This window comes from Equus caballus, chromosome 13 (genome assembly GCF_041296265.1).
Source record: "Equus caballus isolate H_3958 breed thoroughbred chromosome 13, TB-T2T, whole genome shotgun sequence".
Lineage (NCBI taxonomy): Eukaryota > Metazoa > Chordata > Mammalia > Perissodactyla > Equidae > Equus > Equus caballus.
This window is the reverse complement of record NC_091696.1, coordinates 33,473,678-33,489,100: the sequence shown is the minus strand read 5'-3', so window position 1 is coordinate 33,489,100 and position 15,423 is coordinate 33,473,678. Positions and strand designations below refer to the sequence as shown.

The 15,423-nt window shown below is 40.6% G+C and overlaps 1 protein-coding gene across 1 annotated transcript in view; it reads left to right on the top strand.

The window, feature by feature from the left end:
- LCMT1 (leucine carboxyl methyltransferase 1) overlaps positions 1-13,509 on the top strand; it is a 51,092-nt gene extending 37,583 nt beyond the window's left edge. The window contains exons 7-11 of the mRNA XM_001493576.6: positions 2,109-2,229; positions 5,763-5,864; positions 6,904-6,995; positions 10,729-10,826; positions 12,532-13,509. Coding sequence (XP_001493626.3) covers positions 2,109-2,229; positions 5,763-5,864; positions 6,904-6,995; positions 10,729-10,826; positions 12,532-12,554 — 436 coding nt within the window. The 3' untranslated portion in view covers positions 12,555-13,509. The remainder of the gene's footprint in view (positions 1-2,108; positions 2,230-5,762; positions 5,865-6,903; positions 6,996-10,728; positions 10,827-12,531) is intronic.
- The last annotated feature ends 1,914 nt before the right edge of the window (positions 13,510-15,423 follow it).

The window sequence follows — 15,423 nt, the reverse complement described above, 5'->3', positions numbered from 1 at the left end:
CCAAGTACTGAGGTCGGCTGGACAGGTGTGAATTCTGCTGGGAACATGCAGTAGACTGTGGCCTTGGACAGCTTACTTCACCTCTGTGAATATCGGTTCCTCCTTTGACAAATGAGGATAATAATAGAACCCAACAATAAATGTTAGCAGTCAATGATGTTTGATAGTTATTTTTAAAAACATCTCTGAGCAATCATTGATTTGTGTAGTTTTAGCTGTTGCTGATGGTTCCTAGAAGAGCAGATAAAAATAATTCATAATCCTAATACCCAGAGATAACCACCTTAATAAATTTTGTCAAAATTTATATATTTTTCTTTAAAACTTGATCATGTTATGCATACAATTTTGGAACTTTTAAAAGCAGCAAATCTATCTCTCTATATGTATCTGTATATATGTGTCTATGTATACATATATATTCACTTATTTATTTATTCGTTCAGTCATCAAACAGTTGAGAATCTCCTATGTACAGATATTTGCTATAGAGCCATGAACAAAACAGCTTGCCTTATTGTGTGAGAAAAAGACACATTAAACAGCTAATTACAATCAACTGGTTAATTACTCTTGTTGTACCTGCTTTGAAGAAACATGGGGGGGCATATAATAGGCCACTTGAGTCTGGAGACTACAGATAGCTTTCATGTCAATAAATACAATTCTAAAACACCATAAAGAAGCTGCCCAGCAGTCCATTGGGTGGATGTACCATGTTCTTTTCAAGTAATTTCTTGTTGGGCGTTTGATTTCATAAAATTTATCTTCTAAGATCCCCTGCCAATAAAAACAGACAAAAATAACCCACTTTTTTTGTGGGAGAAATAGCAACTATCCATGAGGAACATCAATATTTAGGGAAAGAGGATCCAGTGAAGGAGTTAGAGAAGGAGCAACAAATGAAGCAGAAATAAACCAATGGAATAGAGTTCTAGAAACATGGACAAGGGAGTGTTTCTTTAGGCTTCACCAGTCCTGTCAGCACTGACCCTGTCCCAGGTAGTCGAGTAGGGAAAGGTAAAGAAAATTACTCTTCCTTCCCCAAATCTTGGAGTGAGATAAAGAATAAGCAAGCTGAAAGAGGAGCGTACCCACAAGTTACGTCCAGTTGGCTTGCATGATTTGGGGCTGCCGGAGTTCCCTTTCAAAAATTAAGGCTTTTAAATGTTTCTGTAGGAGTTTGTTGCTTTTTTCTTATTTCATAATTCGTTCATCACTTTGGGACTAGTACATCAGAATGCATACTAACAAATAATGTAATTTCTTGAAGATTATTCATATTGTTTTCAATTCTTGATGGTAAAAGCATGTAAGAAGAATTAAATTCTAATTGACTATCAATATTTCAACATTGTTTCAGTTAGCTCTTGATTTGTAACAAATCCCTCCAAATTCAGTGGTTTAAAACAACTCACAATATAGTTGCTCAGGATTCTGTGCATTGACAATTTTGGCTGGGCTTAGCTGGGGTGATGGTTCTGCTGGGAGCCAGGCTTAGCTGATAACTCCTGGGGTTCACTCACCTGTGGACACTGGACAGGTCAGCTGGGAGCTCACTTCAGCTGGGCTGCCTCATTCTCATCCATGGGGCCTCCCCTTTTAGAGCAAGTTAGCTTGGGTTCATTCAGATGGTGGTTTCAGGTTTCCAAGTGCAGCAAAAGAGCAAGCTCTAGTGTGCAAGTGATTTTCCAGCTTCTGTTTGCATTATGTTTGTAACTGTTCTGTTGGCCAAAGCAAGTTATATGACTAACCTAGATTCCAGGAGAAGGGAAATACGCTCCACCTACTGAATGGGAGAATCTGTAGTTTCTTACTGCCACGGTGTGGGTGCACAGTAGGGGAGAATTTGTGTGTCTGCCGTATACGTTAAACACATTTTCATAGGCTAGACAAATCTTGACTCCTTGCTCACCTTTTTACAGTATAAAATTTTGGGTCATGGTAGTATTACACTTGTATTACTGCATTGACTGACAGTGTCCTTGCTCAGTGCTTCTGGTTTTCCTGGGGTATGAACTGTCCTGCCAGTACTGCAACATGTGTACAACTAGAGGGTCCTAATTTGATGAAAACATATTTACGTGCCCTTTTTTTCTTCTCTTAAGATTACCGACACTCCTGATGACTGAATGTGTGCTGGTTTACATGACTCCAGAGCAGTCTGCAAACCTTCTCAAGTGGGCAGCCAACAATTTTGAGACTGCCATGTTCATAAACTACGAACAGGTAAAAGGAAGCACAAGAAATTTGTATTCTGCATAGAACTTCTGTGATGGCTTTCCCTCTCTGAGCATCCTCAGTATATATTTCCACTTACTCCTCCGGCCTCCGGCCATTCACATAACTCCTGTATTAATTAATGGATTCCAGCAAGCCCAGTACCCCTGATTTCTTGACTTCCTGCAAACTTTCATCCAGTTTTTGGAACTTCTAACTGGGCCTTTATGAAAGTTTATTGAGTTCTTATTTTGCTGTTATATTTACTATGCAGTCATAGACCTTGATGGAGGGAATTTTGGCTGTTATCAGTGTAGGGGTAGCAAACTCAAATGCCTTCAGAGGCAGGCAGGTGATGCAAATGGAGGAAGTTGGCCAGGTGTGGGATACTGTGGAGTGGTGCGGACTATGGTGAACTGGTGCACCCATGTCCCATTTCATGGGAGCAGCCACTAGTCACTTCCAACTAATAGATACCTTGTGGGCCTGTGAACCTAGAGTTGCCAGAACTCCCGATTTTTCAGGAGAAGTTGGAAATGTAGGATTTTAAGTAAAATTTCCTAATTTCTGAAATCACTGACTTTGGTCCACTGGCTACCTGTTTGCCTCTTCTGATCTAGTGAAGAAAGGGTTATATTTTGGAACGTTGGAGTTATCCAACTTGGGTCCAAATCCTGGCCCTAGTTCTTATTATTGGCTGTGTGACCTTAGGCAGGATTGCTTGGTGGTTGAGGGGTCCATGCCGTGGAGGTAGACTGCCTAGCTGTGTGACCTGGACAAGTTACATAACTTCCCTGTGCCTTTTTCCTCATCTGAAAAATGAGGATAATAATAGTTGCTACTTTATAGGTTTGTTATGAGGAGTAAATGAGTTAATATATGGAAAGCATTTACAGGGTTGCTCAGCTTTAAGTATTAGCTATTATTTGGATCTCTCTGAGCCCCAGTTCTTTGTTTTTAAAGGGATAAGAATGCCTCCCTCTCTAGCTATTACAGGAATTCATGAGATGTACAGCAGTGGGCACATGATAAGCTCTGAATACACTGTAGCTGTTTTTATTGTTTATTTTAGTTTTATTGATTTTTTTTTATCTCATTTTATTTTATTTTAAAATTTTATTACAGATAAGTGCAGTAAAGGGCCTTGCCCAGTGTCATGTAATTATGGACAGATCTAGGGTTGACCTTGGTCTCCTGATCTCCTTCCCAGCCCCCGCCCCAGTCCAGGTTCCTGTCTAGGTGGTTCTGGGTAGGTTGACTTTTCTTCCTTCCCTCTCTTTAACTGGGGACGTTCCTCAGACTCAGTCTTCAGTCCTTGGTTAATGGATATAAAGGTAGCTGACCTCATCGGTCTTTTTTTTAAGATTGGCACCTGAGCTAACAACTGTTGCCAATCTTCCATTTTTTTTTCCATTTCCTTCTTCTTCTCCCCAAAGCCCCCCAGTACATAGTTGTATATTCTAGTTCTAGGTCCTTCTGGTTATGCTATGTGGGATGCCGCCTCAGCATGGCTTGATGAGTGGTCCCATGTCCGCGCCCAGGATCTGAACTGGTGAAACCCTGGGCTGCCGAAGCGGAGCTCGCAAACTTAGCCACTCAACCACAGGGCTGGCCCCAGTCTTTTGTTTTTTGATGTGAATAAATCCTGGGAAGCTGTCTTCGCTTTCAGAATATCATTCCTGGGGAAAATGAATTCTGCTTTCCATGTTTCCTCACATTTCGGATGAGTACTGCTTCGTTCACCTTGCTTCATTTATGTATTCTTGTATTCAACAAACATTTATTCAGTACCATATGGAGATGGTGGATTAAGTGAATTTTGACCACAGACCCTGTCACTTTAGAGCAGGCCTGGGGTTATGCCAATATTCAGTATGTTGTCCACAGCTGTGCCTAAACTGGTTCAAATTCCACTCACCACCTTCACTTTGCAAATAATAAACATTTAACTTAAGTCAATAATTTTCTAATGAATACAAAATCATCAGCATCTTCACGTATATTAATTGCTTACATGCCTTACATTATTTCCTTAGTAGTAGTTTAAAGTGACACAGGGGGCTGGCCTGGTGGCGCAGAGGTTAAGTTCGCATGTTCTGCTTCAGTGGCCTTGGGTTTGCCAGTTTGGATCCTGGCTACAGACCTATGCACTGCTTATCAAGCCATGCTGTGGCAGGCATCCCACATATAAAGTAGAGGAAGGTGGGTACGGGTGTTCACTCAGGGCCAGTCTTCCTCAGCAAAAAGAGGAAGATTGGCAGCAGATGTTAGCTCAGGGATAATCTTCCTAAAAAAACAAAATTAAAGTGACAGAACCACATGGATGATAATTTCAATAATGATAATGATAGCAAATTCTTAAAATCTTATTGCTATATAGCAGGTGCTATTCTATGAATATTAACTTATTTAATTACCACAGCAACCCACAAGGTGGGTACTAGTACTACCCTGGTTTTACAGGTAAGGGGACTGAAGCACAGAGGGGTTAGGCAGCTTGCCCACAGCCTCACGGCTATTACGTGTCAAGCCAGGATTCAAACCCAGGCAATAAAATGATGGAGTGTGTGCTGAGAAACACCCTTTTCTCCTGAATGAATAGTGTGCAATCTGATCATTAGTGCCACATAAGCCTTACTCATCAACCAAAAAAGAATAGCATTGGTTCTTGTCTTGTATCATTGTCCTGTGAACTCTGGGAATCATTTTACATATTATTAAAGTGAAGAATTTTTGATACCTTATATATGACAAAATAATAATGTGTATTCTACTCTAGTGTACTTAATATTGTTTTGTGACATTTGTGAACATATATAGATTAATTGTGGATTTTTAAACTAGTTTTTGTATTCAAAAAGTAATGCCACGTGCAGGAAAAAAAATCAAATAGTGTAAAAAGGTAGACAAGGAAAAGTAAGTCTCTCTCCTACGCCAGACCTTGGCGTCTAACCTGGGAAGCAACATTGCCATATTCCAGAATTTTTCCATGCATATATAAATGGAGAGAGAGAGATTTTTTTCCCTAAAGGCAGATAGGAGCATACTATACACATTCCTCTGTACCTTACTTTTCAAGAGTTTATCTTAGAGATCTTTCTGTCTGTCTGTCTATTTATCTTCCTTTCCTGTTTTCATGGCTATCTAGTATTTCATTACAAGAACGTGCCAGAATTTGTTTTACGCCAAATGATGAGTAAATTCTTTGCAGATTCTTCTTACAATACGTAATGCTACAGTAAACATTCTTGCATCTTTGCATACACGTGTGAGTATATCTGTCGGACAGATTGCTGGCAGTAGAATTGTTGGATCACAGGCTGAATGTTTACAGTTCATGTGCACTGCCCAGTTGCCCTTCAAGGGACTGTGCCAGCTTATGCTCCCATTAGCACTGCTCACAGGGTTCTGTTACCTGCAGTAGGTGTTATCAATCATCAGCCTTGACTGGTTAGAAATAGGATGTTTTTGTGTTATTTTGCATATTTAAGAAACAAAGAAACTCTTATGGCAATGCCTAGCCTCCTCTTTTCCTTTCCCAGGTGAACATGGATGATCGCTTTGGGCAGATCATGATTGAAAACCTGCGGAGACGACAGTGTGACCTGGCGGGAGTGGAAACCTGCAAGTCATTAGAGTCGCAGGTCAGAGAGCAGAGACTGCAACATCCTCTTGTACCATTAGCCAACCGAGAAATGGCATCCTCCCTTCACAGATAAGAGAATGTGAGAAGCCCTATTGAGTGCCTGCCTACACAGGCAGCTAGGGCTCCATGTGGGCCGCTAGTTCATCATGCTAGGAAAATCCAAGCCCTGTGCTGCCGTCTTGGTATGGAAAATGCAAATTTACATGTCTTACACCCTATTGTTTTAACTTTTTATTATGCAGTTTTTCAAATAACATAAAAGTAGAGGGAATAGTAAAATGAACATCCATGTCCCATTAGCCAGCTTCAATAATTAATAACATTTTGTCAGCATTGTTTTGTTTATCCCCCAAATTTTTTTGGTAGTGTTGTCTTTGGAATATTTTAAGGCAAATCACAGCTAGTATATCATTTGCCCCTTAAATACTTCACTGTGATTCTCCTACAAGTAAGGACTTTCTTCCCCCGAGGATAATGGTAACGCCATTATCATACCTTGGAAATCGACAATAACTACTTCATAGCAGCTAATACCTAGTTCATATTCAGTTTTTCCCAGTTGTTTAAAAAAAAATGTTTGTAGTTGGTGTGTTTAAATCAGGATCCAGACGTGGTCCACACTTTGTACTTGATTGATATGTCCCTTAAATCTCTTGGAATCTATAATAGCCCCCTGTTCCTTTTAAAAAAATGTCGTTTTTTTGCTGAAGAAACACCTCCCTCCCCACCCCCCATTGAAATAGGTTAGTTTTTACATCTTACATCACATTACCACTAGAGCACTTTGAAAAGCTGTTGCTCGTAGAAAAGTTTCTTGCTTTATTTCTCTTTACATGTACGTTAGTGAGTTTTCCCCCATTATAACAATTCATGTTCAATATAGAAAACTGGACAGTAAAAAGAAGAAAGATGTTAGGGGCCAGAACGGGCTTTTGAAAGAGGAGTCATCTAAAAGAAATTCTTGTGTGCTTGAAGAGCGTCCTGGATTTGTACAACAGTGCTTTGTAGTTCTTGTTTCTTTCCACTGCACATTTTAGAAAGAACGGCTCCTGTCAAATGGGTGGGAAACAGCATCGGCAGTCAACATGATGGAATTGTACAGCAGATTACCTCGAGCTGAAGTGAGCAGGTATGGGATTGGCCAGAGTTAGCTCCGTGATAATTAACTCAATTAAAGACATAATTTTCTGTATCCTTTAATGTAAAAAAAAAAAAAAACCCCAAAACCCTAACTAGACTTATTTTGAAACAGGTTAACCTGTTAATGTAGATTAAACGTTGATAGCACCTTGAGAGTACCTCATTAGCTGTTAGCTGAGATAGGGTTTATGCCAAAACAGATTATTTTAGTCAAAATAAGCAGTTACACCTGGGAAATTCCCAGAGCAACCTCTGCAGTGGAAATTTTGCATAATCCCTGTGTTGTGGAGTGGGAGGAAAATGACCTTGCCCAGGGGCTCCTAAGTGGGGGGAAGTCTGCTCGCAGATTTTTAAATGGACTTTTTCTCTCCTTCTAAAAGAAATACGTACCCATTGTTCTAAAACAATTTCCAAGCAATGTAAAGTACATGAAGTATGAAGTGGCAGTGCACTCTGGAGCTGCACCCTCCAGCGATAGCTGCTGTTAATAAGTTGGGGTGTATTCTTTTTCTATGTGTATGTGAAGATAAATATTGACTGAAATGTCTATTTCTGTTTTGAATCAGTGGATGCATGTTACACATGTTGGTCTGTAGACCACCTTCCCCTTTGTTAAACTGAACAATAGATTGTATTTATCTTTACATATCAAAATGTTGAGGGTTATCACATCTTGTTTGATGATGCAGAATATTTATATTGATATGTGGATATATTATAGTGATAGTAATAATTTTAAAGTAATTAAAAAGTAATGTTTATAGCTGAGCATTTAGTTGTGGCGTCTTATTTTTTATTTTGTTTTACTTTAGTTTTCCTGTTAGAAACAACTCTAGAGGGAACATCACCATATATGTCTCTGGACAGTGTTAGTGCCAGCTTAATTCTTTTTTTATAATTACTATTTACTTCCTGATTTGTATTTCCTTTTGCCTTTGGGGACCTTAGAGGTAGAGCTTTTGGTCTCTTGCAAGATGAGAAGAATTTTTGGTCTTGCTTTTCCACAGAGCTTCATATTAACTTTTAGAAGTATCACTATTTTTTCCAAGTATGTTTGTCAAAGCCTTGAAGGTTTGTGAAAGTGCTGTCTCCACATGATCAGATCAATGCTTCCTGGATTCTTCTAGAATTTTCCTTTCCCACAGGCTGATTTTCATTTGCCGCTTGTCAAGACAACCGTTTTGAATAGCCCTGGCCTGGCATCTGTAATGGAAACGCTGTAACAACTCCTCTAGATACCCAGGGAGGAGTCTGTAACTGGCACAGCCATGAGGGGAGCAGCTTGCTTCTGGGTAGTCATTTGTCTCATGTTAACATGGCGTTTTGTAGACAGCAACATGGATCCTTAACAGAGCCAGAGGCGGGATGGGCTTTCGTCTGTCTTCCCCATGTTGAGTAGTCTTCCCAACTCTGTGTGTGCCTCATAGTTTGTCTGCATTTACCAAGAGCTTTTGCTAGATACTGTGTGTAAGGAGAAGTCCAAGGCAGGCCTATTGATTCAACAAATGCCGAGTGCCTACTGTGTGCCATGCACCGTTCTGAGCACAAGAGTTACAACAATGATCAAAACAGGCCAAAAGACATGCCTGCCCTTATGGAGTTCACATTCTAGTGAGCAGCTTCACAATCTAGTGTCTCCTGAGAGTTACACTTGGTAGTAACCATCCTGGAGCTTTCGATGTGGAGCTTGTTTTTTCCACAACTTGGTATTAGGAAATCTACCTTGGATGCCTTCTGATTAGTTGGGAAGCAATCACAGTACTTTGTAGATAGGCATTCTCACTTCAGATGTGACCCTTAAGCGTACGTACCAAGACAGAAATGAATACACAGGTACAGAAACATGCATGTGTGTACACCCCGCCACACACACACACACACACACAAACACACAGCCTGGACAAATGGCAGTACTAGAACATTAGCGATAGCTATTGTGAATAATGGGAATATCGGTTATTTTTTATTTTCTTCTTTATACTTTTTGGAAATCTTGAATTTTCCCCTACAATGTGCCCATATTTCCATATTTAAATTAAAAGAATTTTAAAGTTATTTCCGTATGTCCATATTTTTCTGTGTGTCTATATATTTAAAAGTTTACTTTTAAAATGCTTTTTTGAAAAAGTCATGTAAGCGCATGATAAAAAAAAAATAAAAACCGTGGGGCTGGCCCTGTGGCCAAGTGGTTAAGTTCACGCGCTCTGCTGCGGTGGCCCAGGGTTTGGATCCTGGGCGCGGACATGGCACCACTCATCAGGCCACATTGAGGCGGTGTCCCATATGCCACAACTGTAAGGACCTGCAACTAAGATATACAACTATGTACTGGGGAGATTTGGGGAGATAAAGCAGGAAAAAAATAAAAGATTGGCCACAGTTGTTAGCTCAGGTGCCAATCTTAAAAAAAAAAAAAAACAACAGAATAAAGTAGTATAGAGTAAAAACAAAAACCAAAACACTCCTTCCCAGTCATCCTTACTACCTTCTCTCTCAAGAGACAACCACTATTACCAATTTCCTCTTTATTTTCCAAAAGTAATCTGAGCATATGCAAGCATATGTATCGCCCACTTTTTCTTTACGTAGACAGTAGTGTACTATGCACATTACTTACTAAACAACTTGCTTTTTAAATTCTGTAATATGTCTTAGAGGCTGTTCCGTGTCAATACGTATAGACCTACCCTGTTCTTTTATATGGCTGCACACTATCCTCTTGTATGAATGTGTTGTAATTTATTCAAACATCTCTTCTAGTTTACGGTTTTTTGCTGTTACTACATTATGGCTATGATGCTGCAGCGAATATTCTTGAACATACATCCTTGTACACATACAGGGTAAATTCTTAAAGCAGAATTGCTGAATGAAAGGATGTACATTTTAAACATTGATAGAGATGATCACATTACCCTCCAGAGAGTTTGTACTGTTTTGTGATCCTACTAGCAAGGCAGGAGAGCACCTTTTTCCCATGTCTTTGCTAAAATGTATATCAGCCTTTTTGATCTTTGTCAATCTGTTAGCTGAAAATGCATCTTGTATTTTACTTTATTTTTTCTTGTATTGTAATTTACATTTCTTTTCTCATAAATAGCACTGAAAACCTCTTGTTCTTCCTTTCTGGTGAACTGTTCTTTTATCCATATATTTTTTTTTTTTTTTAATTTTCTTTTTAAAGATTTTTATTTTTTCCTTTTTCTCCCCAAAGCCCCCCGGTACATAGTTGTGTATTCTTCGTTGTGGGTTCTTCTAGTTGTGGCATGTGGGACGCTGCCTCAGCGTGGTCTGATGAGCAGTGCCATGTCCACGCCCAGGATTCGAACCAACGAAACACTGGGCCGCCTGCAGTGGAGCGCACGAACTTAACCACTCGGCCACGGGGCCAGCCCCAACTTTTATCCATATTTTAAATGAGTTTTTAAAGTTTTTCTTACTGAAGTATGACACCTCTTAATATAGCAAAGAAATTACCCTTTGTTATTTGTATTGCAAAGATTTTTTTCTAGGTTGTCATTTGTCTTTTGACTTCTGTGATGATATTTTTTATTTTTTTCAATAAAAATAAGTTAAAATGGAACCACACCATGCATACTATTTTGTAGCCTGCTTCTTCTCACTTAGTATATCATGAACATCTTTCCATATCCATAACTACAGGTCATCATGTTTATTTTTAATCGTATAAATTTATATTGTTCTATTTTTATTCTCCACAGAATAGAGTCACTTGAATTCCTGGACGAAATGGAGCTTCTTGAGCAGCTCATGCAGCATTACTGCCTTTGTTGGGCAACCAGAGGAGGAAGTGAACTAGGTACATGACTTTACTTTTGTTGATTTGACCTAGAAGTGGGGAAGTTTTCATCTCCAAAGAATGTAAGACATAAGTGGAGCTTTCAGCCTAGAAGGATCTAGAGGATCTTACGCATCTATCCATGAGCATATCCAGAGAATTAGCTGTTATATCGTCTGTGTTTTATAGCATGAGAATCAGGGGAACTGTTTAAATAAAGCAAATGTATCAAAATAAACAAACCAACCAACTACCCACCCAGTACAGGTCTGCTGGGGAATTTCCTCAGCTGGTAGGGAAAAGACCTTGAGAGTGTAAAGTGATAATCTCAATAAAAGTAACCAATGTTTGTCTTTTTAATCAACATTTAACCAGGTTTACTCGATGTTAAAAACACTTCATTATCTCTCTAACAAACTCATGCAGCTGTGGGTTGAATAGCTCCCTCTCATCCCTTATGATTAAGCAGAAGTTCCCTGGCCTGGCAGAGTGGGGCCGTGGAGAGAGAGCGTGAATCCCTGTCTCAGTGTTTCTTGTTACTTGGTCTTGATCCAGTTCCTCCTTTACAACCGCCCCATGTTGATGTTGCTTCCCCAGGGCTTATCTCTTGGGGTCTTGCCAGCCCTGTGGAGACCATTTCAGATTCCAGTTTTGGCCTTTAATGTAGTAGTTGCCCTTCAAGCTTCGTACAGATGTGTCCAAATGACATACAGCTTTAGGCGGGTAGCTTTACAAAACAAAGAACTTATCAGAGGCGAGGACTGTCTCCTATATGAAAATTCCAGGTTGGCCCAAGGCTATTAATCATCCCCCTTGGGCTTATCATTCCACTAGTTTATAAATTACCCAGCTGTGCAGTTCAGCCCACAAAGTCCTTTTAAACTTGTTTTTTATTTAAAAATCCTGTATTAGTATGTTTTTATTTTGTTATCCTCCCCTCAATTTGAAAAACAATATAATTTTTAGTAGAGACTTTGGAAACTTCTAAAAAAAGTATGATGAAGAAAAGAAATTCACCTGTAAGCCTGTCACTCAGTGATAACCTCTAATAACTTTTTCCTTCCACTCTTTTTAGCTATTGTTTCATTTTTAGCAGAGTCGAACTTACATATTTGTAACTTTGATTCCCGATCTTTTCAACTTAATACTATAAGTACTTCCCCTTACTATTAAAAACTCTCATTGAGCATAATTTTAATGGCTTTATAAAAATTCTTTCACGAGGCTATGTCCAAATTTACTTAAAGTTTCTCACACTTTTGAAAATGTAGGTTGTTTGTAATACTATTGAGTTAATTCTGGGTTTTATAAAATAAAAGTATATAGAATATTTTTATGTAGGGGGCTTCTTTTGTCCCCACTTTCCTCTGGCTGCTTTGTGATATCAGTACTTGCATGTGTGGTGAAGAACTGTCTGCAGTTGCTCCAAGTTCAGCATTTAAAGGATCGACTTTTAGCATTAACTGCAAAGAGCCCACAAACTGTACAATGCTTTCTTAATCCCTTTAAAATTACCCATAAACAGAGTCTTGTCCAACCTCTGGTTTCTGTCTGAAGTCTCATCTTACAAAACAGAAGACCAGAGCTGCAGTGACCAGATGTGTGGCCTGTGCCCCCGAGCTGGTCACTAGCGTCCAGGAGGGTTGTATTCTCCCACCTCTGACTATTTTCTCTGCTCTACGCTGTGAGCGTTTCTTAGCAGCATTTGTGTGTTTCCTCCCCTCAGGTTTGAAGGAGATCACTTGTTAATCTGTTCAAGGCTCATGCTGAGCCAGAAGCTGAAGCCACTGATGCTCCCAGAGTGGATATGCCACGTTTCCTAAGTGATGGCGAGGCGTCGCCTGCCAGCCCCACCCCGCACTTGGAGAGCCCTCTGTTCTTAGGGTTGTCACACCAGTTCTTGTTCCTGTTGACTTGTCCTTTAAATAAATCTCAGTTGTCAGTTGCCTATGTGTTGGTCCTCTGCCGCTTGTCTGCTGCTCATTCTCGCTCCGCCTGGGAGGGCTCTGGTTCACCTCTGTACTAGTTGAAACCAAAGATCCTGAATCCTGCTTTGACCCTGGCTTATCTGTGAGTCAGACTCAGCTCATGCCTTTGTGTCCCTTTTGGGATTTACTTCCACGTGCTCTTGTTTGTAGCACCTGACCTTGCACCTAGCACCCTGACGCTTAGCCTTCACCAGATGCTGGAGCTCTTCTGTGTTCGCGTTTCTGCCCTTGCCAGAATAGCCTGCTGAAATCCTCATTCATCTCAGTTACTGTGGCAGGCTGAATGGTGGCCACTAAAATGTTCACTCCTGATACCCTGAACCTGTGAATATGTTACCTTATATGGCCAAAGGGGCTTTGCATGTGTGATTCAATTAAGGTTCTTGAGGTGGGGAGATTATCTGGGAGTATCTGGGTGGGCCCGATATAATCACAAGGGTCCTTATAAGGGGAGGCAGGAGGGTCAGAGTCAGGGGAAGGAGGTATGATGCTGGAAGCAGAGATTGGAGTGATGTGCTTTGAAGATGGAGAAAGGAGAGAAAGCCAAGGAATCTGGGCGGCCCCTAGATGCTGAAAAGGGCAAAAAGACAGATTCTCAGAGCCTCCAGAAGGAACCAGCTTTGCCAACACCTTGACTTGAGCCCAGTGAAACTGATTTCAGGTTTTTGACCTCTAGGACTATAAGAGAATAAATTTGTGTTGTTTTAAGCCATTAAGTTTGTGGTAATTTGTTACAGCAGCCATAGGAAACTCATACAGTTGTGATACAGATGAATAGCGCCCCCAGAGTGCTTACCCCGCAGTTCGGAAACATAAGGCATAACCACACCTGCGGACCTTTTTGGCTATGTGGCTGGGGTTCTGAACCTGAACCTGAACCTGCATATGCAGAATGGCCATGAGAAACCCGCAATCCCGGCCCTCTCCTCTCCTTGAGAGATAACAGCCCCTTCTTCGACCGCATGGACTCTCTCTGTCAGTGTTCTCTAGAGTGTGGGCTGTGTACCACCACACAACAGCATGCCTCTTGATGGGAGCAGACGCACTGATACGGTGGGAAATGACACTGAGTTGCTCAGTGAGAAACTTAACTTCCATTTTAGTTATCTTTCAAGTCTTCTTAAGAAGTTCAAGGAGAAGACCTCAGGCTGGTTCTGGTGTGTCTTTAACACTTCTGTAATGTTCACTAATCCAATGTTTTTGAAATCCTGGGACCAAGTCATTAATGAATGGTGAATCCATTTAGTGGATCAAGTCCATTATTTTAAAAAGATATAAAATAGAATAGACAAGGACATATTACAGCACTTTACCAGTGGTGTGTAAGGGTGAATGAAGATTGTTTTTTGAAACTTGTTTCATTTTTACATGTGTATACATGCACTGCGTTAGCATGGTTTTGGTTTTGATTTCGATCACAAGTTAAGGTCAGAGTGTTATAGCTCTTCACTAACTGAGGCAGCAACAGTATCTGGCTGAAATTAAAAAAAACCTTTGGTTCAATTATATTTCTGTTTCTCTTTGTATTTATTTTTATGAATTACTTTCTGTTCAAGGCAAATGATATTGCATTACTATTGATGGTTGTGTTATAAAATATCCCTTAAAGTACCTATCAATTTCATTTTAAAACTGAGTCCATTTGGGGGCCAACCCGGTGCGCAGTGGTTAAGGTCACATGTTCCGCTTTGGCAGCCTAGGCTTGCTGTTTCTGATCCTGAGTGTGGACCTATGCATGGCTTATGAAATAGAGGAGGGCGGGCACAGATGTTAGCTCATGGCCAATCTTCCTCAGCAAAAAGAGGATTGGCGGCGGATGTTAGCGCAGGGCTAATCTTCCTAAAGACAAAAAAAGTGAGTCCATTTAAAGAGAGTTACTAAGAAAATAATAGTAGAAGCACTACAAGAATGTTGCAGGAATCATGGAGGTGATATATTTGGAAACGCTGAAGTTGAGAAGCACCACATGAGGGAATGGTTGACCCATCATTTTACAGTTTCTCACCAAGGGTTGGCTTTTACGCCCTCTCTCAACCATACATCCTGTAACTGAGACATGCATGCTGAAGTGTGTTTTTAGCTTTTTTGAATTAGAACTTGAAATTCATTTTCCCCGTGAGTTATTGCCACTCACTGTCTCTTTTCTTCCACCTGTTCACCTCAAACCCTTTGTAATGTCTACACACACTAGTTAACTGAACCCACTCTTTGGAAGGACGTCAGTGACATTGATACCATCACATCCAGTGACCCTCACTCAGTCCTTGGCTGTCCCAAGTTCTTGGCAACATCTGACATGGGCCACCATCTCCTTGAAATGCTTTTGCTGCCTCTCCCTACGCCTCCTGGACAACCCTCCTTCTACCCTTTTCCTGCTTCCCATATCCAGCAATTCCGCTTTTTCCCATAACCCGAGGAATTGGTCTTCATGGATCACCATTGGCTTTTCTCTTTCTTTTAAAAATTTTTTTCCTGGGGTCGACTCCATGGCCGAGTGGTTAAGTTGACGCGCTCCGCTTCAGCAGCCTGGCGTTTCGCTGGTTCGGATCCTGGGCACAGACATGGCTCCACTCATCAGGCCGTGCTGAGGCAGTGTCCCACATAGCACAACCAGAGACACTCACAACTAG